Source organism: Myodes glareolus, chromosome 6, assembly GCF_982192425.1.
Source record: "Myodes glareolus chromosome 6, mMyoGla1.1, whole genome shotgun sequence".
NCBI classification, from domain to species: domain Eukaryota; kingdom Metazoa; phylum Chordata; class Mammalia; order Rodentia; family Cricetidae; genus Myodes; species Myodes glareolus.
Window position 1 is genome coordinate 86,053,988 of NC_142031.1, and position 25,677 is coordinate 86,079,664.

General features: G+C 40.6%; 1 protein-coding gene across 2 annotated transcripts in view; it reads left to right on the forward strand.

The window, feature by feature from the left end:
• Positions 1-25,677, forward strand: part of Thada (THADA armadillo repeat containing) — a 318,719-nt gene that overhangs the window by 143,120 nt on the left and 149,922 nt on the right. For both annotated transcript variants that reach the window (XR_015738149.1, XM_087907299.1), the window contains exons 27-28: positions 1,892-1,981; positions 5,651-5,782. Coding sequence is in view for 1 of the 2 variants with exons in the window: in XM_087907299.1 (XP_087763425.1) it covers positions 1,892-1,981; positions 5,651-5,782 (222 nt within the window). In the remaining variant the exon portion in view is untranslated. The remainder of the gene's footprint in view (positions 1-1,891; positions 1,982-5,650; positions 5,783-25,677) is intronic.

The window sequence follows — 25,677 nt, forward strand, 5'->3', positions numbered from 1 at the left end:
AGAAATGTATTTGGGATGGATTTAGATCATAGACTTCCATGTGAAAGGCCGAGCCATAGCGCATTCAGAAAACAGTTGTTACTCTGAAGAGGAAGAGATTTCTTAGGTTGTATAGCATAGAAAGGAAAATGATAAATTACTGGACTTAATCAAATATTTAGAAGTTTTCTCATCTAAAGACATTATTAAGAAAGAAGGCTGACTCAGCAGAGAAGTGTATATGTTGTTTGTATGACAAGGTAAACAGCGTATTTTCAGAATGGGTAAAAGTGTTTGAATAGAAGGCCACACGAAGCCTAAGCAGAGAAAGACTGCTTAGCACCACCAGTAATCCAGGTATGCAAATCAAAATCACAGATACCCAGGCTTCACTAAAATGACAAAACAAGATAGACACCATCAGCAAGCACTGTAAGTGGTAGAGATCCTCCAAAACTTGGCCTTTCTGTTGTTGAAGTATAAAGTCATGGAGGTGTTTGGGAAACTGTGTGTTTCCTAAATGGTAAGCAGATTTCACATTTATTCTCAGATGTTAACTCAGAGAAATGAAAACATATGATCAAGAACAACCTTGTTTGAGAATGTCAGGATAGCAGTTGTGTTCAGAATGCCCCCCACTCCACTAATGAAAGGTACCCATGTCTGCTCACAGAATGAGTTACAAACGTCTGTATTTACATGGTGGAATTCTTCTTAGCAGAAGAGTCAAACTGCTGGTTCAGCCAGTGTTGTGGACAAATCTCAGCAACTTTATGCCAAATGTGAAAAGCCAGACAGAAAAGTTATAAAATGTACCACTACATTTTTGTGAAAGTTTAAAATAGATGAAACTAAATTGTGGTAATCGAAATCAAATCAGTGGTTACTTGGGGAGGCAGGAGCTGGCTGGAGACAGAGCTTTATGGGAAATCATGAGTCTTGGTGGTAGCCAATTTGTGTGTATGTGTGAGCTGACTGGCAACACAAGATCTGAGCAGTTTGCTGCCTGCAAAATGCTTCAGTTTAACCAAATGTGATATGAGTGTTCATTAATAGGAGCATATGTCTAGAGTTGAAACAGTGAACAGGTTATGAGTGTTCCTTTATAGTTAGACCTTTTCTAATTTCTTTAACAGGCTAGCCTCTTTTCTAAATGCTTTACTAGGTATGAGCTTTTTGGCCTACTGTGTGTGCCGTGTGAGAAACTATTGTTAGCTCCTTTTCTGAGTTCAAGAGTAGTGTCTGTAAGTATGGGAAAGATGATCCTTATAGGTATCCACTGGAGCAGTCCCTGTAGACACTTACGCACCAAGCCCATACTTCCTGTTGCCATCCTCCAGAGCAGTGGTTCTTACTCATTTATCATTGTGTCTAATCACACACATTTGGCAGTATCTGGAGACATTGTCATTGTTACAATTAGAGAGAAGGATGCTGTGCTACTGGCATCTAGTGGGTAGAAACCTCAGAGACTATTAACCATTCTGTAGCACAAAGGACATCCTCCAGTTCTGAAAAATTGCTTGATCCAAAATTACATGGCTTCAAGGTTGGGAAACCTTGTTCTAGGCCTCTCATTATCGCTGAGTCAGTTTGTCAGGTGTTGACTGTGCTCTGCTCAGATCAGTTGCGCAAACTTTATGTTTACATTACATATCTCTTCTCTGACTGAAGTTAATATCAAATATTTGTAAGTATATGTCATCTTAATTATGGAGAGAAGTCCATGCTTCAAAAACACTTCCAACTTTGCATCATTTGTGTTGACTATCAAATATAAGATGTTGGAGGTTTTCATTAAATAGCCAGACATGACCTTACTGTTTTCCTTCAAAGGGGGAAGGTGCGAACTATCTTATCAAATACAAGGATATCAAATGTAATCATTTCTCCTTTATTTCTTCTTCCGCAGAATGACAGGAAGAGAGTTTTTCTCTCGTTTTCCAGAACTGTATCCATTTCTCCTCACGCAGTTGGAAACTGTAGCCAATACAGTGGACAGGTAAGGCAAAGACATACTAGATGAAGTATAGTCACAATGTGAAGACATGTGTAGTCACAATGGTTGGGCAGGATGACTTGTGCCTGTACTCTCAGCCCTCAGAAGATAGACACTGGAGGGTTGCCACCAGTTTAAGGCTAATCTGAGGTACACAGACAGACTTTCCTAAATAAATAAATAAATAAATAAATAAATAAATAAATAAATAAATAAATAAAATCCTGGGAGAGGAGGAACTATGGAAAAAATGGCTCGGCAATTAATTAATTAATTTGGTTAATTAATTAATTAAAATCCTGGGAGAGGGGTTGCTGTGGAGAAATGGCTCAGCAATTAAGAACACTGATCTTCCAGAGGACCTACGTTCACTTCCTCGCACCCACATGGTAACTCCCAGCTGTCTGTAAATCCAGGTCCAGGGGATCCAGTGCATTCTGGCATCTGTAGGCAACAGGTACAGTGAGGTACACAGATACACATGCAGACAAAGCTCTGGTTCACATAAAATAAGATACTAAAGTTAAAAACAAGCCAACACTGGAGTAGATGGAATGACTAGTGGGCTCAGACACTAGCTAGTAAGCTTGACAGCTTGAGCTTGGTCTCCAAGACCTATGTTGTAGAAGGAGAGAGCCAGCTCTTGAAAATTGTCTCCTGACAGTGTGCTTTGGCATGTGTGTACACATAAACACATACATGTACACACACCCAGAAGGAGAGAGAAATTAAATAAATATAATTTTTTAATTTTTTTTAATTTTTAAAGACTACAATATAATTACATTATTTTCTTTTTTTCTTTTCTCCCTCCAAACCCTCTCATATACCTCCCTTGCTGTCTTTTTTTAAAGAATTGTTGGTATATTTGTGTGTGTGTGTGTGTGTGTGTGTGTGTGTGTGTGTGTTCCTTGATACATAAATATAACCTGCTCAATCCATATGTTACTTGTATATGTATGACTTCAGGGCTGACCAGTCAGTATTGGATGACCAGTTGGTGTGCTTTTTCCTGGGGAAGACTTTCCCCCACCCCCAGCCTTCCATAACTGCCTATATTTAGGAACTTCTCCCTCCCACATTAGCATGTCTATTGGTTTCCTTGTTTGGTTTTGTTTAGGCAGCCATGTTGGCAAGATTTCTTGGGTGTAGCTTCTGACATGTCTAGGAGACACATTCTTACAGCAAACGTAAGTTTAAAAATTAAAAACAAAAACCCCAACACCAAGCAAAGTGAAGGGGCTCACAAAGCTCCACCCCCTCTGAAGGTCTGTAGGTGGTGGAGCAGCCACCAATAAGTACCCATAGCCCTGTGAATAACCCCTCACCCATGCTTTTCTCAGCAATTGTAATGAAACTCACTGGTCACCTAAAACAAGCCTGGTAGGAGGGCATAAAAGAGGGTCAGAAGTTTCATATGAAATTATCACCACATATACTTAATATCTCCTAAAACACAATATTCTTTGAAGTTTTATTTTCTTTTATGTGTCTGTCTGCATGTTAGTCTGTACATGCACATGGGTGCCCACAGAGGCTAGAAGTGGGCATCAGATCACCTGGAGACATGGCTCGGTGGTTAAGAGCACTTACTGTTCTCTTAAGACCCATGTTCCTTCAGTCACGGTCCATCTGGCCTTGGTAAACTCTCATTAGATCCGACCCCTTGTATCAGTGGGTGATAGTATCCCTCGCAGTCCTTCGTCATTTTCTTCCTCCTTTTGCTCCTCGTTTGGATCTTGGGGGGCTCAGTTCGGTGCTCCAACGCGGGCCTCCAACTGTTTCGTCATCCAACGCCAGATGAGGGATCTATGGTGATAAGCAAAATATTCATCAGTATGGTCACGGGCCAAGGCCGGTTCAGGCACCCCCTCCTCTGTCCAGAGAACAATCTGGGGATCTCTCCTTGGACCTGGGATCCCATATATAATCAAGTTTCCTGTAAACTCTAATATGACTCCCTTAGTTGAAATATATTCTTCCCTGATCCCACATTCATCCTTCCTCCCTTCCCCCCATCCCGGTCAACCGAGCTTTCTCCAGATTCTCTGAATGTGGCTGGTTTTTCTGAATGTGGCTGGCCTGCAGTCTTTCTGAGAAGCCATTGACAATGACACTGGGACTGGTTTCCTCTGCATATACTGGATTTTTGGGATCCAGTCTGTTTGGATGCTCACCTTCCTGGACCTGGAGTGAGGGGGGGAGGAACTTGGACTTCCCACAGGGCAGGAGACCCTGACTTCCCTTGGGGACAAAGAGGGAGGAGGAGAGGGAGGGGGGAGTGGGAGGGCGTTGGGAGGAGGGGCGTAAATGGAAACTTTTTATAATTTAATAAAATTACAAAAATAAATAAATAAATAAATAAATAAAAATATCAAGTAATTTAAAAAAAAAAAAGACCCATGTTCCCAGCACCCATGTCAAGGCAACTTACAAACTTTCACTCCAACCCCTGGGAATCTGATACCCTTTTCTAGTCTTCATGGTTATATACATAGACACATGCACATAGACACACACATATACATAGAGAGAAGCACATAAAGTTTTTTTAATTTTAGATTAAAAGAAATTTATTTTTCCATAAAGTGCTTGCCCTACAAGCCCAAAGTTTAATCACCAGTACTCATATAAAAAGTTTGATGTAGTGGCATGTGCACCTGTAACTCTAATCCTGTAGATGCATACATAGAAGGACTAACCTATTGGGTGAACCCCAAGACCCAGTGAGAGACCCTCTCTTGAAAGACAGGGTGGCGTTGACAAGATTGCTCAAGCCTGATGGCATGTCTTGTGTGCCCCAACCCCACATAAGAGTGGAAGGAGAATACCAACTCACAAGTAATCCTCTGACCATGTGTCATGGCATTGTGTCTCCTCCCATCATATGCACAATAATAACAAATACCTTTTTAATTTAAGTTTTAAAAGGACTAAGGTGGGCAATTCCTGAGGATTGACATCCAAGGTTGACCTCTTTCACACACACACAAATTATTTCTTCCTGTTATTTTTTAAGATCTCTGTTTAGATACTAAATTTATTTAATAGATTCTTACTGTTTTGTGTTACTGGCCTGTTGCAACTCACCACTGTGAAATTGTAGCAGTTTGCTAATTAATCAGGTCACCTATGTTCAGATGTGGGTCTGCCTGAGTTAAAATGACCAATGAGTTTTAGGACCTCCTTGAGATGGAGAGGAATGTTCTCATTTCCTTTCAGTCTTACTCTGTAGCTAACAGTAGACTTTTTACTATGGACATCTCAGAACATGTATCTTTTTTTCTTTTCTTTATCAGTCTTTGTGCTGGTGTGAATGCATGTAACTTGTCTGTAATGGGAAGATGTAATTTTATCAGTGAAATTTACTTTTGTTGTGATACGTTTTCTCTAATTGCTAGTTGGTGCAGATAGGATTTTATGGTTCTGGTAAGTAATGGCCTGTTCATTACTCAAACCCACCAGACATGGCAAGCTTCACATTTCCTGCTCTAGACAGCACAGCCAGTTCAAGAAAGATTGTCTTTAGAAGAGGATGCGTACAGAAGCCTTGCTTTGTCAAAGACTTAACATGTGCACATTAAAATGAAGAAGAAAAAGTGGCAAAATGTGTTTGAGTGGTGCCTGACTTCTTCAGTCTTAAATCTTTCATGTATAATAACTTCTTTTCAGTGAGACGGGAGAGCCTGATCGCCATCCCAGTATGTTCCTCTTACTCTTGGTGCTGGAGAGACTCTACCCATCTCCGATGGATGGCACGTCGTCTTCACTCAGCTTGGCACCTTTTGTTCCTTTCATCATCAGGTAGTGTCATGGTATAGGAAACTTGGAGGAAATGCTTTATCTTGTTCTTATTTGGAGAATTATAATCAGCATATTGTTTTAGAAAGCCATTGTGTGAAACCTGTGTTATGGGGAGACTTTGTGCCATTGCTCCTGACTGTTCTCTAAAGCTTTAGAGCAAGGTGCTTATACTGTGGGTATGGGAGCTCATTAGAACCTACTGTGTTGGTCGTGCTTCCCTTGGAGACCTGCTAATGGGTATTTGGTGTTGATAGGAGCTATTCTTTTGAAAAAGCTGCCTATGGTTTGCATTGTTCTATACTGGGCCAGCCAACACATATATGATGGAGCAGGCTTAATCATAGCATGTATTCCCTGTCCTGTAGTTTAAAAGACTATCAGGATATATAGCTCTTTACTCTGGAGGAGTTAGAGCATCCAGGACCTGGTTTGCCTGTGGCAATGCCACATTGCCCATGGTCCCACTTACTTTCTCTTCCAAACTTGGGGTGCCTAAGAAAGATCCCAAAACTTAGAGTGCATATGGATACATACCAACTACAGGTGTGCTTGCTTGGGGGACATCACCAAAGGCTCTGTTACCTCTTTTGTGGTGTCTGTCACCTTCTTGGCCACTTTTATTTTGGATTAAGCACCCTAACATGCCAGCCTCCAAAGAACATTTGTATTTTCTAGCTATTATATTATTAACAGTTTTTGCCTTTCTTCTTACTTCTTGACAAGTTGGTGCCTTTAATGTATCTACTAAAAAATTGAAATGGACTTGGACAAGCAGTATAAGAACATGAGACTCGAGAGTGTGCGTTTAACGTTTGTGTGGCGCTCTGGCCTATGCTTCCTGGTTTCACGTAGCTGACTTACACATTTCCATGTGAGAAACCATTAAACACAAGATTCTGACATGTGATTGCTTTGGCCATTTGTTTGTCACCAAGCCCAGGCTGTGGCTGTGTTATCTTTGATCATAGAGGTGACTCACTCAGAGTGGTTTCTGTTTCCTGATACAGTTACCAACCACCTCATCCAACATTTGGTGATTCATTTTAGAAATTTGGATGGTAAATTTTACTTTCAAGAGCCTCAACAGTATTCTCTCTATGAACACTTGTAGCAGGCAGGTGGGGGCTAAGTACTGTCTCAGAAAGTCGACACAAGAAGAAGGGGGCAGAGAGTCAACAGTGTACATTAGAAAACCAGCTGGGCCATGGACCTTCATCATCTGTACTGAGAACATTTGCTTTGCAGAGGCTTTTACTGTCTGTGGTCTGCTACTCCTAGAAGCAGGAAGTTGCTGCATTGAAAATATCCTTTCTAATTGCCCTGTTTATATATCATCCGAGTATAGACATAGTATTGAGAAATAGTCAAAGATTACATTAATACAGAAGATTTAAACATTACTCTGAAACCAGGTTGTAGGAAGCAGTGAAGTCCTTAGTAGGGGTGTGTTGTTGGCATGGGTGTGGCCGTCAGTGACACAAGTACCTCATCCCATGGGAATGGCAAAAGCTTTCTCTGGGTAAGATTTAGAGGGGTGGCAAAGCCTTCACTTCAGCTCACCCCTGTCAGGATGGTGATAATATCTGCAGAAAATGTCCACAGCTGTTCCTCATCAACCACATTGTGAGCCCAAGTTCATGACCTAAAAATTACTTCCCTACAATGACTGCTCCTACCAAGATAGCTAAACCTACCTCCTCCTTCAGTTGTATATAGTAACACTGCCTTGTTTATCTGTATGCAGTAACTCTGCCTCCTCCAACACTCTCATCTCACTGTTCAACTATATATAATATATATTATACATAGACTTATGACTATATATGTATATAAAACTATATATAATAGGCCAGGCAGTGGTGGTGCACGCCTTTAATCCCAGCACTCGAGAGGCAGAGGGAGGCGAATCTCTGTTAGTTCCAGTACAGGCTCCAAAGCTACAGAGAAACCCTATCTTGAAAAAACAAATGTATATATTAAACACACTGAGCTTTCCAGTGTGCTATTACAGAGCCTAGACTACCTGATCTGTGTCCATGTGTCTGTCTATCCTTTTCTCATTCCCATGTTGCACCTAGTTAGCGTTCCAGGACCCAAACTGCAAGGATGTGGCACCAGGTTAGAACATAGTTTGGGTTAGTTTGATTGGTTTTGTTTATGTTATTTGGTTTTGCAGTGTTGGGGATCAAACTCAGAGCCTTCCCCATGCCTGGCAAGCACTCTACCATTGAGCTGTATCCCAGCCCTGTATATTTAAGAATCTACCCAAGGGGCTGGGAAGATGGTTCAGAAGTTAAGAATGCTTGTTATCAAAGCAGACCAAGGTTTGTTTTCCAGAATTCATATGATGACTCACAACTGCCTATAATTCCAGGTCCAGGGAATCTAGCACCCTCTTTTGACTTCCACAGGCACCAGGCGTACACATGATCCACACACATAATACCTATACATATAAAATAAACAAATCTAAGGGACTTTTAAAGAAAGAGTCTATCTAAGCTTATTTCTCTGTCAGCATGAATCTTTGAAGTTACTAATATGGATTTTCCATGTTATGTGGGCACAGTTAAGACTGTTATACTGTCTTGGAACAGAAATGCTCATATTAGCCCAAGCATCTTGTTTACAATTTTTAAGGTCTTGTGTATTTTTCTGTTCTCCGTCCAGATACACAGCCCTTCCCACATTAATGTGACTCCTTTCATTTCACACCATCCTCTCTTCATTTGCAGTAGCACAGGCAGAATATTAATGTTTTAAAAGAACTCCAAGTAGCTTTCTGAATGCAGCTCCCAGTGTCTACCTGTCTGGGCTTTCTAGAAGCCAGAGGTCTCCTTTGAGACTAACAGGGCTGGGAGTCTTTGGATTCCCTTTCACAGGCAAGTTCAAGCTTCCGCTGGAAAATCTCAGGAAACCACATAGTACACTAGAATGCTGACTGTGGAGTCCTGAAGAGAGCAGAGGCCCAGACTGAGGAGACTTGGTTCTGTGACACTGGCACAGAGCAGTTTGCCTGCACGGAACTGATGTGGTGGTGCACTCTCCGAGTGCATAGTGCCTCCTCCTGCTAAAAGCATGAGAGCCAAGCACCTCTCTAACCTGGGAGGAATCACCTCATTGTTTGAGGGCCTTTGTAAAACATCCCCCACCCCCGCACCCCTACTGCTTTCCCTTCTTTCAGCTTAGTCTAATTTTAGTACCCATCTTCCCCCGTCCATTTACTCATTGCCTTCATTTTTGAAAGTGAGCTCTGTTTGCTTTCTTTCTCTTACAAATACTAAGCACCAATAACAAAACCAAACAAATATGTACCTGTAGAAGTCATGCATAGAACCTATGTGGGGGACATTTTTATGTTGAGATGTGAGCATCTAGTCAACAAAGAATAGGGAAGCTTGTGTTTCATGTATTTAAAAGGGTTTCATGGGATCTTAGGACTCTATCAGTTTTACCAAAGAGGAAGATGGAGATAGAAAAACTGAAAGTTGGTCCTTTTAAGCTTGTGACACTGGGAAATAATATTGACTCTGATCTTGTTTCCCTTGAGTATTACATAATACAGATGATTACATTGTATCTTCTTCAGGTTATGAAGTAAAGCAGCTTGTCTTCTATGCTGGAGTATTGTAGATCATACAGGGAACAGTAATGAGTTTCTACTTCACTTAAGATTCTGGTGCCAGGAACTCTTCTTTAAGTATGCATTACACTGCCGCTTTTGTGTTTTGGATTTTATTTGTCTGTATTTGTATTTATTTTTGTTTCGAGATGGATTCTTATGCAGCCCAAACTTTCCTGAACCTAGTACATAGCCAAAGACAACCTTGAACTTCTCATCATCTTGTCTCCACTTCCCAAGCATCTGGATAATAGGCATGTGCCAGTATGCCAAGATATACCAGTGCTAGGAATTGAATTTAGGGATTAACCACATGCCATGCCCATCTTATTTGTATCTGCTCTGACTTCAGAATCCTTTTAGATAAGTAGAGGGCAACATTTACTTTATGGAGACAAAACAGGTAAGCAGAGTGGTTCCAGCACTGCCAAGATGGAAGGAAGTCTCTGCTGCTCCCTTTCTCATGCTCTCAGCTCCTGGTCGCTCCTCTTTCGAAGCAGTATGCTCTCCTCCTGCCATTTTCACTATTAGACTGGACTATAATGCTCAGTGCTTGCTCCTCAGCACGGACTGTAATCTTCTTCCAGGCAGACAAACTCAGGCATTGTTGTTTTGTGGTACTTTCTTCTACCTAGTACAAATCTAGGCACCAAATTAAACTGAGGAATATAAAAATGAAACTAGCTTGGAGTCCAAAGTTTGTGTGTGAACAGATCTGTGTATTCTGAAGTGTTCAAGGACTTCCAGCCCTCTTTTATTAGAACCACATGTTTTAGCCATGGTCATGGCTTATATAGAAAGGAGCCTCAGCTGGGTTCCATGTTTTATCTGGCCTTTGAGGAGCTCTCTGCTCTAATCTGAGCTTTGGCATTTGCTTATGTTGTGATTCACCTCTCTGACTTTTTGTTTCCTTTTCAAACAAGTTTCAATCAAATTGAGTTCTTGGACTGAATGTTACCTTGGTCCTCTCTGGCCTCATGAGCTTGTGACCTTCCTGGATTATGAATTCCTTTTTGACTGTCCTTTAGAGGGGCCCTGTGAAAGTGCCTTTCAGTACCCTGATGCAGGGTTTAGGGTCATTAGAGAGAAGCCTGAATGGATCAGGATAGAAGAGGTGGCAAAGCACTGTTTTTCTCTTGGAGCTCATAGTTATAATGAAGCCAAACGTGCAAGGGAAAGCCCCCCCAGACTAAGACAACCAGAACCCAGGTAGGAGAGCCTCAGTCTAGCGGGGTTAAATGTCCTCCTTACAAAATAGCCTCCTGGGTTTAGGCAGAGGAGAATCTCTGTGAGATTGAGGCCAGCTTGGTCTACATACAGAGCTCTAGGACAACCAAGACTACATAGAGAAACCCTGTCTTCAAATCAAAACAAAAACCCCTTTAAATTTGGTGTATATTAAGTGTATGTATTTGGTTTGCAGAGCAACAGTGTGTCTTCAGTCCATGTGCACAGTGTGTAGTACACATCCCCATGAGTGCACCACCTCAAACATTTGTCACCTGGGGGTGGGAACATGGAGACTCTGAAAGAGCAAGCTTTTTTTTTTTTTTATTTGCTTTGACATGTCTCTGCCAGTAAATGGAAAGGAAAACCCTGAAGCCAGATGAAGGTCAGGTACTAGGAAGAACGCATTGTGTTCTGTGAGTAAGAGCATGTCCTAGGACTCAAATAATTGACAGACTCAGGTTCAAAGGTCAACTCAGAATCATGCCAGCAATTTGGGGGCCTTCAGTCATGGAAATGTGCCAGCAGCCTTCAAAAGACTCTCAAAAAGCAAGGAGAAAGCTTATTTTTCTGCAACCACATATTTGTACTGATAGTAGTTGTTTCCAACTGACTCTTAAGTATATCATTTAGGAATACTCTGTGCTTTAATTGCTGAGAACTAGGAAGGATTTCTCAAGAGTATTAGTCATGTCTGAGTCACCTCAGTGTTTGGGTGGTGTTACCATGCTGGTGGGTATGCAGCTTTATTCAGCACTGGAATTACTTAAATGAAAATAGACTCAATTGCAACTTTGTGTATAACAGAGGCAAAGGAATAAAAATACAAAAATCTTCAGAAATGAGAGTAGCATATACAAACTCAATCCATACCCTTTACCTCTGTGTGTCTTGGGGAATGGAAGCCACTGAGAAGCTGTGAACTCAGAGCTTGAATTTTATTTATGGTGTGTATTTTTTTAATGCTTAGAACTGAGCAAATAGTTGAATGTCACATTAGTCTCTATACTCCTCTCTCTCTCTCTCTCTCTCTCTCTCTCTCTCTCTCTCTCGTCTGATATATTCCTTGATTGAAAGTACAGGTTGGCAAGTTGGCTCAACAGGTAAAGGCCCTTGCCACTGAGCCTAACAGTCTACCTGAGTTTGATCCTTGGGATCCTCGTAGTAAAAGGAGAAAACTGACTCCTGCAACTGGTCCTCTGACTTGCATACAATAAGGACTTTGTAAAATATATGTTCCATATGACTTTAGGAAACTGTTTTGGTGGATTGAGACTAAAGATATATGTCGCATTTGGATTTTTTAAATCAAAATCATATCTGTATAAAATGAAGAATGTCTGCTTTCCCATCATTTTATGTAGGAGATGGGAATGGGGTCTTCTGTGAGCCTGGGAGCAATGTGATGGCACTGCTGTTGTGGACAGCAGAGTCTTCCTGAACTCCATGGCCATTCTGTTGAGTCTTCTGCTCTGGGATCCTTGTTTTCAGAGGGTCACTGAAAGGCTAATGTTTTTTTGGAGCAGTGACACAGCATGGAGGAAGTAGGACATCTGGAAGCAGTCAGTTTGGGAAGGCTGGGTAGAGGCAACAAGGTAATGGTCTTTAGATACTCAAGAGGCTGCCGTATGGTAGAAGACAATTTGTCATTTTCCCTCCCAGTGGGAAAGTAGGAGAGAATGCAACTCTGAAGACAAAGAAGAGTTTTGTGAAAGACAGTGTTCTCCATCAAACTCATGACTAGATTTCCTCATACTGGGCTGCCCAGCAATGAAAGTACTTGAGGAGAACTGATCGTATGTTGGATTTGCTTCCCAAAGGGTCTCTGTGATGCATCTGAGGTTGGGTAGGATGACTGTCAAGGCATCTATTTGGGATATCTTATTTCAGAACACTGAATGTCTCAGCCACAGTTCCAAAGTGGGTGGTGAGTGAAACAATGAGCCTTGATCTAAATGTGTCACACCTATTTGTACACTTTTTATGAATTTCCTAGTCTTACAAAGAAAAAAATGGGAGAGTCATTTTGGCATGGCCCACAAAGTTGGTGGTGGTCTATTTCTAAATGATGCTCTCCAGGAATTAATCCACTTAAATTTAGCTTCTAAGTAACTTCTGTAACTTTGTTCTGGATGGTTCTGAAAACACTCTTGACCTATGTGATGTTATGTCTGAAAAGTACTCTTCTTGATTTAATTATCTTTTTTTGCAGTTGCTGTATTTTCTTCCATTCCAGATGTTAACTTAAGTTCCATTTGTTTTCTGACAAGTATAAAGAACATCTTAGTCTTGAAAAGTCAGAGGTGGCTCTTCTGAAGTGACTGGGATAAGGAGCTGTTTGCTGTCCACACTTCTCAATGGATCTTGTTTGAACAGAGATGTCTCAGGGAAAGAGTACTGTAGTCCCCAAGTCTTGCCCATTGCACATAGAAACACCTGAAAATTGGGCCTTGCTGGAACAGCAAATGAAGAATCCCCTCTCCCTGACCCTCCTGTGGTTTCCACTGAATTTCATAGGATCACAGGGACAGAGACCTAGCACCCTAACCTGCTTACAGTTGGGGTGATGAAGGACCTGTTGCCCTGTCAGTCTAGAGCTCTGTCTTTGGTTTCACAGGTGAGGCTATGGACTCCAGATCAGATAACACAGCAAAGGACAGGGGTCACTTCTGCTCAGGGACTTTTCAGCAGCTCATTTTCCTTTTGTCTTTTCCTGGCATCCACTGTTCTCTGTGCTGGGGTTAGCCCACTGAGCTAATTGTGATGCAGACATGTACATGTGAAATAACTCCCTGAATCTCTAGTGCCAGTCATTTAGGCCTTTTATAGGGAGGGAGGTCTTGGAGCAGAGATCGAAGCGGAGGTGGGGGAGAGGTCCTGGTGCTATGCTAACTCGCTTGGTGGAGGGGTCCTCCCTCTGTCTGTGGCCTCATCCAGCTCTATTGAGAGCTGTGTTTGTGCTCTTCTGGATTTCCAGATTCCACCCAGGGTGGTTGAAGTTGAGCATGTGGGATGAAGTCATGTTTTCTATGTTGTGTGCCCCCCTCCAAGTTCTGGATTAAAACAAACAAACAAACCAAAAAAAAAAAAACCTCATTGATTTTTTTTTTTTTTTATTTCCTCCCAGTTCCTAGAGCAGGGCCTGACTAGCTCAGTCTGGGGTGCCAGATCTCTTTGAGACATTTTTCCAAGTATGTTTTTGAGCAACAGGAATGAGGAGTTCACCTCTTATGGAATGCATTAACAAAGCAAGCTAGAAAAACAAAGCTTGTAGGGACCAGCTTTTCTTCAGTGTTATCTGTTACTTCAACAGGCCAGTTCAGGTCATGTTAGAACAAGTGATTAGATCTGCAAACAGTCTCATTCTTAGGTGAAAATTCTGACAGTGATGTTAATCCATGGCCTATTGCTGTCATTTGCTTGAAAAGCTAGAATCCAACCAGTTGATTGATTAGCCAAGTACTTGCTAAACATTTGTTGGATATCTAGCCTGTGTTGAGTTGTGGGTAAGCTCAAAAGAAAGGGGTCTTCATTCTTGAAGAGCTTGCTGTAGGGCCAGCAAGATAAAGTGCAGGCTTGTAACTCTGACATCATGTGTACATTAACTACTTTGTTATGTGATACACGCCCTAAGTTCTGAGGCTAGTGAGCTGTATAAGTCTAGCAAGCTTTCCCAAGTAGCAGGGCAGGAAACTCTCAGGGAAATTCAATCTGCTATTTTGAGAAGTGAGGCCATGGTACTCTGCAGGCTGTGGGGCCCAGCTGGGGAGGACACTGGTAGCTCTAGATTTATGACCTGGAAGTGATTGTAGAACATTGCTTCTGCTTGACTAAGGGTGACCCAGAAAATGCACAAAGACAGTGGTTTGCAGTTTTAACAAGAGAAACTGCTATCAGATTTGTGACAACTTTAGTAAAGATAGTATTTGTCCCAGAGGCTACATTTTTTAAAATATTTATTTATTTATTATGTATACAATATTCTGTGTATATGCCTGCACAGAGGCTACATTTTAAAAAAAACAGTAACACTACACATTTAAAAATACTTGAATTTTTTTTCCATATGAAACTCTTATTTCCCTGGTCTTAAATATTTTCTTAAAAGTTTTGCCAAGGTGTTCACAGATATTTTTTAATGCTAACTTGTAGGGCTTCACAGTATTAAGCTCCATGCTGCTAAAGTGCACTCATTTACCATCGTAGTAATGGACATTTTAGATAAAAATTGTACTTTTTTTTTCTTCAGACCAAAGATATGAGTTAGGGAGAAGAATAGCAAGTAAAAATTAAATATAGTAGTATAGGGAAATGACTGATTAACTTTCCCTGGCTCATTCTCCCCTGGCCATTTGGACCTTGACTCTTACCTTACTGCAGTTGCCTCCTGCTATACTGAGGGATATTTTTCTAGACCCCCAGCAGAAGCCATGGTTAGTATTGAACCCCACACTGTATTTGTTCCCATAAGACATATACTTTTATATTTGTTGCACAACCTCAAAACCTCAATTAATCCCCCCCCCATACACACACACATCCCTGGTACAGTTTCATGATTAGAAGACTCGTCTTTACCATAAATCTGAGGTTTGCAGCCCAGTTTTTCTCTTTTCCTAATGGATATCTTTCACCTTTTCACCTGCAGTGTGTTGGTATTGTGACTGCTTCTTGGCAAGTCAGAATTGCCAGCTTTATCACTACTTTTATGCTTTGAGAAGTAAGACTTGAACCCAACCACTGTTTCATGGTAGCAGTCTAGTAATTGAGATAGCTAAATGATTCACAGGTGCGTATTATGCACTGGGGATAGGCTCAGCAAAGGATGGCTTATGTTTTGATCTGGACAGTATGGGGTGACATGAGATTTCATCATTTTACTTAAAATGATATGCTTATTGTTTATTCCTGAAATTTCAGGCCACAGGTAACTAAGCATGGAAAGCAGACCTCAGGTCAGCAGGGACAGCAGTATCTACAGTGTGGTTAAATGGGCTGCATTAGTCACGTCGGTGCACAAAGTACACGGGGTCTTACAACTTGCATGCTTCTGCTTGCCCTTCCCTCTCTTCTCCATTGGCTCTGGCGCCTCTCTCCTTTCAGACAGGCACAGCACTCTTCACCACTGCTGCATACATCCGTTACTGCACTTACTGATTCCACCCAGTAGCTCCACTTTCATCCCCTTGGGCTTACAAGGGATATTAGAGACCTCTCCACAGAGACTGCCCCCTCCCCGCCCAGAGGTGCCCATGTTCTGTGATCTGATTCTGAGGAAAAGTTCTCTGTTCAGAGTCCCCTACTTCATGCCATTCACTTCTTGCACAGCTGCAGCCTAGCCCCTTGCCATCACTGCACTGAGCCTGTGTCTCCTTTCCAAAGCCGCTGAATGCTTTGCAGTGGTGTCTGCTTTTATCCTGAACCAGTGCTCTTGCAGACTCCCTCCTCCACAGCACTGGCCACAGCAGCTTCCTTGAGCCATTGTTTCTCTCTCCTCTTTGAATTCCTTCCCACTCCACCTTTTTCCTGCTGCTCTTCAAATACTGCCCACCTCCGCGTCCTGCCCTCAGCCTGCCTTTTCACTCCCTCGCACTCCCTGGGTTTGCCACATGCCTACACTAAGGAATCAGTCTTGATCTATGATTCCATGTTCAGAGACTTTGTTTGCACAGTCATCTCTGCCTATGCCACAGACATCCGTCAGCGTATTCGATTGCCTCTGCTCACTGGGCTAAGCAGCCCACCGTCGGATCTGCTGCAGTATCTTATCTGCTGTCACAGTCCACCTTCTCTACAAGCAACATAACAGAATGTGGACTCAGGGATCTGACTGTGTTTGCACTTGCTCACTGACAGGAACATTGCTCCAAAACAAATCCCTAGCTTCTGAAAGCCTTACAGTAAGTTTGAAATGATTTGCTCTTTTTCATTACATTGATTAATAACAGTTTGTAGTAGCAAGCAGCAGCTTGTGTGACAGGGCCCAGGAGAAATAAGTCTTATGTATCGACAGTATCTACGGGACTTTTTGGGGAGTCAGGGTTGGTTCATTTATTCATTTACTCAACAGGAATTACCGAGAACACTGAGGCACTAAAATTCGATGGAGAGTTGGACATGAGTTACTATGATGCTTCTTGTCTCTTTTTGTTCTGATTTTTTTCCATTCTAATTAGAGATAAATGATAATTAGCAGATGTTTATGGTAGAGTAGGCACTATTATAGGTCCTTCTGCATATTATCCCATTTAATCATCAAAACAACAGTGTGAGTTTGCTGTTGCTATTACTATCATCTAAAGAGGAGTCATGGAAACACACCCTAGGTCATATGGCTGGTGTGGGCTAGGCTTGGGTTGGAACCCAGGTGGCCTGGCTCCAGAGCCCATTTGCCTTGGGTTTCATAGTTCCTCACCCAGCAACAGGCTCTCCCACCTACCTATTTCTGATGTTCTATCTGTGAAACATGACAAGCTAGTTCTCATTGTGCCAAAGGTAACCTATAGTTTTATCTAACAGGTGTTTGGGCTTGCCTTGTTTTCTTGGATGTTTCTCCTCTGGGGCATGGCATTGGCAGTGGTCTCCCTTTTCAATCTGAAATCAGCACTAAAGGGAGAAACGTTTGCAGTTGAACCCATGTGCTTGTGACAGATTGCTAAATAAAACTGGCCCAGTTGAAGCGCTGAGATTCTTGAGAAATACCAAGACTTTCTTACAAAAGAAATTTTCCTTGTTATAGGAACTTAGGGTCATTGCATACTTGCAAATGTCGTGGTAAAGAACAAGTGTGGCTTGAGGCTGAGATGTATACAATCCTAATGAGATTATTTGTGGGCTGCTATTCATGCATGCTTTCTAAACTATTAGAAAAGTTTCCTCTCTGACTTTAGTGTGTCATCTTGAGTTTCCACAGTTAAAATTTTACATAATTTGGAGAGATTTTATATAATTTGGAGTTGCTGAGAGTGGAAGAAAACCAGTAGTAACAATGCATTTCCCTGAGAATTTGAAGTTTACAAAGTACTCTCCATATGTACTAATTTACTTCTCTATCTTTCCTGTCTTAGAGAACAGAATTACATGGTTATTGGTACATATTAAAATGTTTTTAGTTGCCCATGTTTTATTATCTGACAATCCTAAACCTACTCAAGAAAAAGCCAGTATGGATGAGTAGGTTGCTTAACTGAGTTTCATTGCTCCAGAGTACATCTAGGGACCTCAGGGAACAATCTTGAAAGGCCCTGACAGTAACAGCTGGTGAAATGGGTTAAAACAGACTAAAGTCTGTGAAATGGGTTAAAATCCCTCTTTCTTGTCAGTTTTATGGGTTTTTTTATTATATTATGAGTGCTCTATCTGCATGTACAACTTTACATCAGAAAAGGGCATCAGACTACACTGTAGATGGCTGTGAGTCACCATGTTATTGCTGAGAATAGAACTCAGTACCTCTGGAAGAATAGCCAGTACTCTTTTGCCGCTGAGCCATTTCTCCAGACCCCAGTTTTAAGTTTTATATGTGCTGAGTTCCACTTCTGTCCTCCACTGGCTAAACTTAGTTCAGTTTGAATAATCACAAAATCAGAGTTTGGTGCCCCCAGAAGGTCATCCCCATGTTATCCATACAACATCCAGAGCATTATCAGAGGCTGCTGTGTGTCTTGAAGGTGCTGCCACGTGAGAAAACCTACTTAATTTTGATCATTGTAGCCATCCTGGAAAAGGTTGTCTGTTTTGGTCCACACCATGGAAATATATCCAAATAGCCAAGAAAAAGCTGGGTTGTTACTGAAAGATGTGTCACAGAGACAAGAAAATAATTTACAAATAGTGGGCTGTCCTTGTAGGTGATGGATGAGAGGTATTAGTTTGTTTCTTATTGGACTGTTTATTCATTTTCCCCGTACGCATCATTATTTCCTACAAAACCAAATTTAAGGTATAGATTCATTTGGGCATGGACAAAATGACCAAAAGTGCAAAATTAATTTACTAATTATAACCTATATAACTTTAAGAGAAACTTAAAGAAATGGAATTCTTGCAGGGTGTGATGGTGCATGTCTTTAATCCCAGTATTTGGGAGACAGGATCTCTATGAGTTTGAGGCCAGCATTTCAGGCTAGCTGGAGCTACTTAGTAAGATCCAGGCAAGAGTCAGGGGTGGAGCCTGGCTAGAGAGGGATTTGCAGTGTGCTTCCTGGTTGAGCATGTCCCTAAAGTAGCAGTTTTAGGACTCCATCAATTGAGAGAGTTCTGCATTGTCAACCAGCCCACAGAACAGCTTCCTAAAGCACTGGTGTTACAGGGGAACTGTATATGAACCTAGAGGATGCCGTGGGATTGCACAGTCTAGCAAAGGTCACTAGTGTTGTTGGACAATTATGCTTTGGTTCAGAAACCTCGGGCTGTGGATTCTAAAATGGGTGGTTACTCTAACTAAACCTTAGATAAATATTCTTGAGTTCTAAGTAAGATAGGGGATTCAAAGCTCTGTTTTTCTCTGAGTCCCACAACCAGTCCATGGAGTGAAATGAGTTAGAGGACAGTAAGAGAACACTCTGCTACTAACTGCTATTCCTGTAGCCCTCCCTTTTCCTTAGGGGTGCTGCTAATCTGCTGCAGACCTATCAATGACCGATTTACTCTGAGGGTGGTGGACACCTATGGGAAATTATGTTAGTGTTCGTAAACAGTGCCCTCAGGCTGACCACCTTATATTCTTGGGTGTTCCCTTTATCTTGAGCTGAGCCTTGAGGGTTCACAACAGACCTTCATTTAGTATGTAGTTTTGATCCATTTAATACCAGTGAGAGACAGAATACACTTAACGTCATTAGCCACAGTGTGAGATAGGTTATGCTTCTTTGATTTTAACAAGAAGACAATTGGCAGAAGATGCAGAATGAGGAAACAAGAAAGCATGTTGTCATCTTTACACTTGTGACCTGGTAGAGGCCCACCATAACTCTACCCCACCAGAATTGGTTACCACGCTTTCAGTGACATTCTCTTTTCCATTCACCTCTCTTCTGTCAGAGAAATCAATGAAGGCCTCTTTATAGCTTTGACTCTTCCTTACTCTTTAGAGATGTGACTCTATTTCCTTTTCAAGATGAAAGCTTGTCTTTGTCCCTCCCCAAATAGTTCCAGGCAGCAGAACACACTGAATCTTTGCAGATAAAAGACCCTGCTGATAAAATGCCAGATTGTTATCAGAGGAGTCAAGTCTCTACTGTTAATTACCTCCTTACAGCTTTGTTTATATCCTGTTCATTCAGGGCATGTTTTTCTTGGACAGCTTCTTGTCTGAGCTCTGAACTGCAGTCTGAAGTTTGTAAAACTCCCAAAGGTCAGAGAATAGTGGATCTCTTCTTTTCAGAAAGGCTTAATTGGAAGGAAGAGAAGATCAAAGTTTCTATCTTCCATCTGAAAAGGATGAATGCTTGATTTGGATGGTTAGGTCCTCACCTCAAGGAGACAGACCCCAGTGTGCTATATGAACCTTGGTTCTGTATACTTAGCCAAGAAGTTGCCTGGCAATAGACTGGCATTTATATCTGAAACCGTGAACATAAAGCAGTGGCAATTGGGCGTCCAGTCATTGAGGCCAAAGGCTAGTTGAATCTAAAATAAGACTACCTGATAAATATACTTGGCAATATTGATCTGTGCATTTAAAAATGGTTGGGTATAGTGACACATGCCTTATGTCCCAGCACTTGGGAGTCAAAGACTGGTGGATCTCTGAGTTTGATGTCAGCCTAACCTATATAGTAAGTTCCAGGCTAGGTAGAACTATGTAATGAGATGGCTAAACTGATAAATGTTATGTTTTGGGTATTTCACCATAACAATGCCTGCTTCTATTGTAGTCTAGCACCATAGGAAATACAGTGTGATAGGGCTGCTCGTCTGCCTTAATTCGAATATGATTACTGTTGCATATAAGGAATTGACTAGTCTTTTAAGAACTATAAGGCTATGGATATTGAACACTTTAAGGAACCCAAGAAGTAAGAGCATTTTGCTGCTATCACATTAGGTGTATGAAGAAGTTTGGGATTGAAAGAGCCTGTTTTGCCTTTAAAAGTGTCGTTTAAACCATGGTATCTACTGTTCTACAAATAAACCAGGGGAGAGAAGTCAGTTCTCTCCAATGTACTCTGTCTTCATGGCTGGAAGAGGAGTGTTCATTGCTCTGATTATGGAATAGTCTTCATGAGCCATATGTGGGATCTGGCAACAATTAAGTGGCCAAATATACATTTCTTTACTATTAATGAATGAAATTTGAATCTGACCTTATGTTGTCTTGTTAGGTTCCATCTTTGTTAAAAAGACAACTGCAAACTGGCTAAACCAGCCCTCCGAGCTTCTCAGCAGTGGACTGCCATATTTTTCAGACCAAAGAAATTCTCAAACCCTATAAACATCTTATCTGGTGATATAGCTACAATATGAGTTTTAGGAAGGGAGGAAAGGATAGAAGAATATACTCATATTAAATAATGAAACACTTCTCAACCTTGAAAACTTTTTTTTTTCTTTAAGACAGGGTCCCTCTATGTAGCCTTGGTTAGCCTGGAACAACCATGCCTGGTGAAAACCTGGTATTTTAAACTATAACAAAGAAATCCCTTAGTTGGGCAGTGGTGGCACATGCTTTTAAACCCAGCACTCAAGAGGCAAAGGCAGGCAGATCTCTGTGGGTTCAAGGCCTACTTGTCTACAGAGTGAATTCCAGGACAACCAGTGCTGTTAAACAGAGAAACCCTGTCTTGAAAAAACAAAACAAAACAAAAATACATCTTGTATCCTCCATCCCTGTCATCGTTTGAAGGCAGCCATGAGGTGGTCAACTAGGATGTCAACTGTCTCTTTCCTGTATTTTAATTTAGAACTTTTCAAAGAAGAGGCTGGACATTAAAGACTTAGGAATAAGTTAAGGACACACACACACACATACACACTTTGAGTAAAATTCAGTAGAAATAAGTTCTGGCCTTCTCACTTGTAAGAATAGGGAGGGATATGTTTTGTTTTTGAAGCAGGGTCTTACTATATATAGCCCAGGCTGACTTGAAACTTGCTATGTATTCAGGTGACTTAGGTGACCTAAAATTTGTAAGCTTCCTGCCACTACTTATTGAGTACTAGAATTATATGTATATTATGTATTGTATGCAGTACCACTACATAGGCTCAAAAATTATATTCTTTATGAAACAAAGATTTTGCTAGATATAGCATGGTTATTTAAGACAGTCTGATATACATGATTTTTATTTTGAAAAGTGGATTCCTTTGCTTTCTTTTTGACTAATAGTTTTGTCAGGATAACTTCTGGGATAGTAAATAAAGTGCTTTGAAGTATATGAGGGAGGGAGTGAAGAGCATTTCTGTACCTTGTGTGAACTGGTAATGCAGATTGTAGGCGAGTGATGCCAGATTCCACCGGCAAATGTACCCAAAGCCATAGAAATCTATTGAGAAGATCATGAAAATGAGTGGAAGCAATCCAGGTTGTTTTGTTTTTGTTATTCTTTTGGTCTGGTCCCTTTAAGGGGCAAGCCACGCCCACTCCCAGCCACTTCTGACCTCTCATCGCCATCTTAACCTTCCTTCTGTTCCCTCTCTTGGCGTGTGCACATGTGTTTTTCCCCCCTCTCTTTTTCTATTCTTGCCTTTCTATCTCTCCCTCTTCTTTAAGTAATAAATGTTTATCTTTATGTTTAGCCTTATGTCTACTTACTGTGTCTTGTAAGCCTTTTGTCTGCCACGCCTGCTCTCTGGGCTGCATGGCAGGACCAGCCTGCCACTCTGGGGATCTCGCAGGGACCCACAGCTGTCCTTGTCGGACTAGTGGCTGCTCTGCGAGCCTGCTGGGGCACGCCAGCAATATATTTTTAAAGAACAAAAGTTTTATTTTGAAATGTTCTATTTATTAGACCTTTGTACCCAAAGCTAAGCAGTATTGGGTTTCATACTTAGTATTTTATTTGTGTCCTTGACAGAATTGAAGAATGAATCAGACATTCTCCACTAATTTTATTTTGTTTATTTTTGATAGACGAAGAGGAAAGCTAGCAAATAAATGATACTGCTTTGAAGCCACCTTTATTTAATTCAGCTGGAGTAGAAATAGTGATATTTAAGAGCTTTCTTATTTTTTGTTTACATTCATTGTATGTCTTCTTTGAAGACTTATTCAGTGCTAATTATGCTTAGACTAATATATATATCCTTATTGAAACTAGCAATGGGAATTAGCAGTGATTTTTTTTTTCTAATACTCTATGGTCTCAGATATTTAGATTGTTGGATATTTTAGAGGCTATGGCGAGTATTCTTATTGATATGTCCCCATCTTAAAACACAATCACCATGAAATTAATGTATTAATCCAAGGTAACAGTCAAGAAAGGACTAGTAGGTAATATGATGCCCCTGATAATTAGTAGCATCATAATTAAGTATTAGGATGCTTCAGTGATGAAGGAATAAAGCATGCTTCTGAACAAAGATACCACCACTGTGATTGTATGCTTGTAACACTAGTACACTTTTTATTGGGGCCAAGCCATGCACATGTGTAGTCGGTTCTGTTTGAACTGTACACAGCAATCTGCATTTGTATTGCATTCATTTAGAATGTATCAATAGGATGCTGGTCTTGGTTCTATTTTCCCAGAATTAGGATGATTTGAATTATTAGGAACTGAAAAATTACTTTTTCACTATGATATGAGTCGAGTTTTCGATTGTTCAAGATATTAGAAAGAAGACTTAATAAATTCAAAGTGGAGAGAAACATCTGTTTTACCTTAATAATCATATAGAAAATATCATAAATGCAGATGAGTTTATTATAGCTGTCCCAACAAAATTGATACCACTTAATTGAATAGTTTATAATGTGTATTTTAAAATAACAATTTAATTGATTTTTATTTGTATAATTATTATTCAGTACTGAGGTTGTAAAAATACCTTAGATACTGTAGGCTGACATGTAATTTTTAAGCCATTATTGGGAGACTAAGACAGGCGGTCCACAAGTTTGAGGCTAAGAAAAGTTTCTCAGGTTCAAGACCTGCGTCAGAAACAAGCAAGACACCGAAAGCAGATACCTCAGAACTGAAACACTGCTCACTTTGCAATTGGTGCAGGCTGTAGAGTTTAATTTTGAATCTTGGCTGCTCTGTTTCCTTCCTTTGTGAATTTGGTAAGCTGATTTTGCTAAATTTCTCTGTGCAAGATTGAGAACATAGTCTTAGATCTTATATGATTGATAGCCTTTAATATTTATTTTTTTAAAACGTGATCACAAGGAAAAGTTAAGTATGGTCAGAAAGTTGAAAAATTGAGTAGGCTTGTTTAATCTGGGGGGAAAACACTTAAGAGAAGGGAAAGAAGAAACTTTTCCTTGAAGTTTATTATTTGAGACAGAGTCTAAATATGTAACTCTGGCTATCCTGAAACTCACTCTGTAGACCAACCTGGTCCTGAACTCACAGAGATCCACCTGCCTCTGCCTCCCAAGTACTGGGATTAAAGGCTAATGAAGATGTTCTTTAAAAACAAATTAATACCTGACTGGTAAACTGCATGTGCTTACCATGCAGAGTGTGCAATTTGATAAGTCTATATACCTCTAAAGCTACCACTACTATAAAGATACTGCACATACCTAGTGGCCAGGGGAAGGTCTGAGTCTTGGGCACCACTATCCTGCCCAGTCCCAGGGAAAGTCCAGCAGGTCCTGTGCCAGAGAACCCGGCATCCACCTGCCTATTCTGAGATTCAGCCATGCTGTTAAGTAAAGTAGGATTCTCTTATACTGATCCACCACAATTTGTTTACTTCTTTAACTCTTGATAGACATTTATTTTATCTAAAAATTTAGCTATTATAGATAAGTTGCTAGGATCTCCCATTCATGTACATGTCTTTGTATGGATCTTAGCTTTCATTTCTCTTGATTAAACACATAAAAGTGAAATTAGAGGGCTGTGTGGTTGCTTTAACATTAAGAAGCTGAAAACTTGTTTTTCATAGTTCCTGAACCATTTTACATTCCCACCAGCCAAGTGTAATAGTGGGCAAGGTGCACACCTCACCTGTTCAGGTTTTGGTTGTTTTCTTTTTCTGTTTTTGTTTTCTTTTTAAGACTTACTTGTCTTTATTCCATCTGTGTGAGTGTTTTCCCTGCTTGTATATTTTACATCACATGTATACCTAGTGTTCTTGGTTCATCAGAAGAAAATGATAGATTCCTAAAACTGGAGTTACAGATGATTGCAAGCTGTCATGTTGGTGCTGAAATCCACCCGGGTCCTCTGCAAGAGTAGACAGTGTTCTTAACCACTGGGCCATCTCTCTAGCCTCAGTAAACACAGTCATTTTCATTTAGTATACCTCAAATGTGTAGTGGTAGATCATTATTACTAAATATACTAATAGCTCAAATCATCTTCACTGGTGTTTACTCATCGTATATGACATTAGATTACGTGAACACATTTTCATAACTCCATATAATGTACTTTTAGTTTCCCAAGTAACTCAACATGTTGAGCATCTTAACATCTTCACAAATGTTCACTTCCCGGCTCCCTTGCTAAAGTCTCTGTTCAGAGCCTGACTCAGTTTTTTTTTTAAAGTTGTTTGTTTTTTTCTTCTAAATATATTCTGGACACTAGTTTTTTTAGGCATAAATTAATTTATTTCCCTGGCATGTAGAACTAGAAAAACAAAGTTAAATTGGAGCAAGAAAGAGTAATTATGCCAAAGGAAGTACTTTCTGGCTGCTGTGCTACTATACTCTTAAGTATAGGTTTGGGTACAAACAAAAATATAAAACTTTTCCTAGGGTGTTTCTAAAGGGCTAGCAGTAGTCTGTTAGCAGTACTATAGGTCTGTGGAGATGTGACTCAGTTTACTTAATTCAGAAGGAACATTTTCGTGGAGATGAGACTGTTCCTGTTTCGTACTATTTTTCTAGGTCAAAATCATGCAACTTTTTGGAACTTTTCAAACC